A 1022-nucleotide genomic window follows, 5' to 3' on the forward strand; every position below is an offset into this window, starting at 1 on the left:
ATCAAATCCGCCAACAAGTTGGTACCAAATATTACTTTTACATCACTTACAAAGTATTTTAAAATAACGTACAATACACGTTCAGTTTTGACCGGTTCAAATTAAAAATGTGAACGTGGATCCACCTCCTCAAATCCCCAATGCTTATATGGCGTGCCAAAAAAGTTATTGAAAATTATCGCCATAAATTAGTTTCGTGATGAGGAAAGTTAGAAAATGCTTATCATGATTCCCAATCTGATATCTCAAACTAAGTTTCCGGGCTGTTTCTTCCATACACACCACACCAACTTTTCATCTCCTTCTTCATAATTTTCTCTACTTATAACATTATAAAATCCCTTCGTCTTTCGAGTTTCCAAAATATTCCCGAGAGCTTTCGAAGAGTTTCAGTTTTCCGAGCAGTAATGGCGACAGAAAGTGAGATTGTATTTGAAGATTTTTTCCCGTCGATGGTAGAGAAACTGGGTGCAGAAGGGTTCTTGAACGAGCTGTGTAATGGGTTTCGCTTGTTGATGGATTCTGAGAAGGGAGTCGTTACATTGGATAGCTTGAAGAAGAATTCTGCAGTTTTAGGGTTGCATGGAATGAACGACTCAGATTTGATTTGCATGTTGAACGAAGGTGATTTGGATGGTGATGGGTGTCTGAATCAGAAGGAATTTTGCGTTCTTATGTTTAGATTGAGTCCTGATTTGATGAAGAGATCAAGAATGTTGTTTAAGGTTTTTCTGTAAATCAATGAATTTCATGTTTAACATAAATTTCTAACTTATTTTGTTTATTGCATTAGTGATGTATTCGGTGTATGGGACGAGAACTTGTGATTCAAAATATGAACTTCTTCAAATATTAGTAGGATAGCTATACTGATTCGATATACTTTACGCCCATCCTCAATCTCAATAAACTATTGAAGATCTCACAAAAAAAAAATATCAATGAATTTTCATTTATTGATCCCATCTTTTAGAGAATCGATCCCTCCTTGTTTACCCTACATGAATATGTAGAGCTAGCCA

The 1022-nt window shown here is 35.5% G+C and overlaps 1 protein-coding gene across 1 annotated transcript; it reads left to right on the forward strand.

Annotated features, from left to right (window-relative positions):
• Positions 1-217: 217 nt before the first annotated feature.
• LOC111387666 (calcium-binding protein PBP1-like) lies at positions 218-784 on the forward strand. Its single transcript, XM_023012240.1, has one exon. It carries the CDS (start codon positions 408-410, stop codon positions 735-737), a length of 330 nt encoding a protein of 109 aa, XP_022868008.1. The 5' UTR covers positions 218-407; the 3' UTR covers positions 738-784.
• The last annotated feature ends 238 nt before the right edge of the window (positions 785-1022 follow it).

The sequence above is a fragment of the Olea europaea genome, unplaced genomic scaffold, assembly GCF_002742605.1.
Source record: "Olea europaea var. sylvestris unplaced genomic scaffold, O_europaea_v1 scaffold41644, whole genome shotgun sequence".
Taxonomy (NCBI): domain Eukaryota; kingdom Viridiplantae; phylum Streptophyta; class Magnoliopsida; order Lamiales; family Oleaceae; genus Olea; species Olea europaea.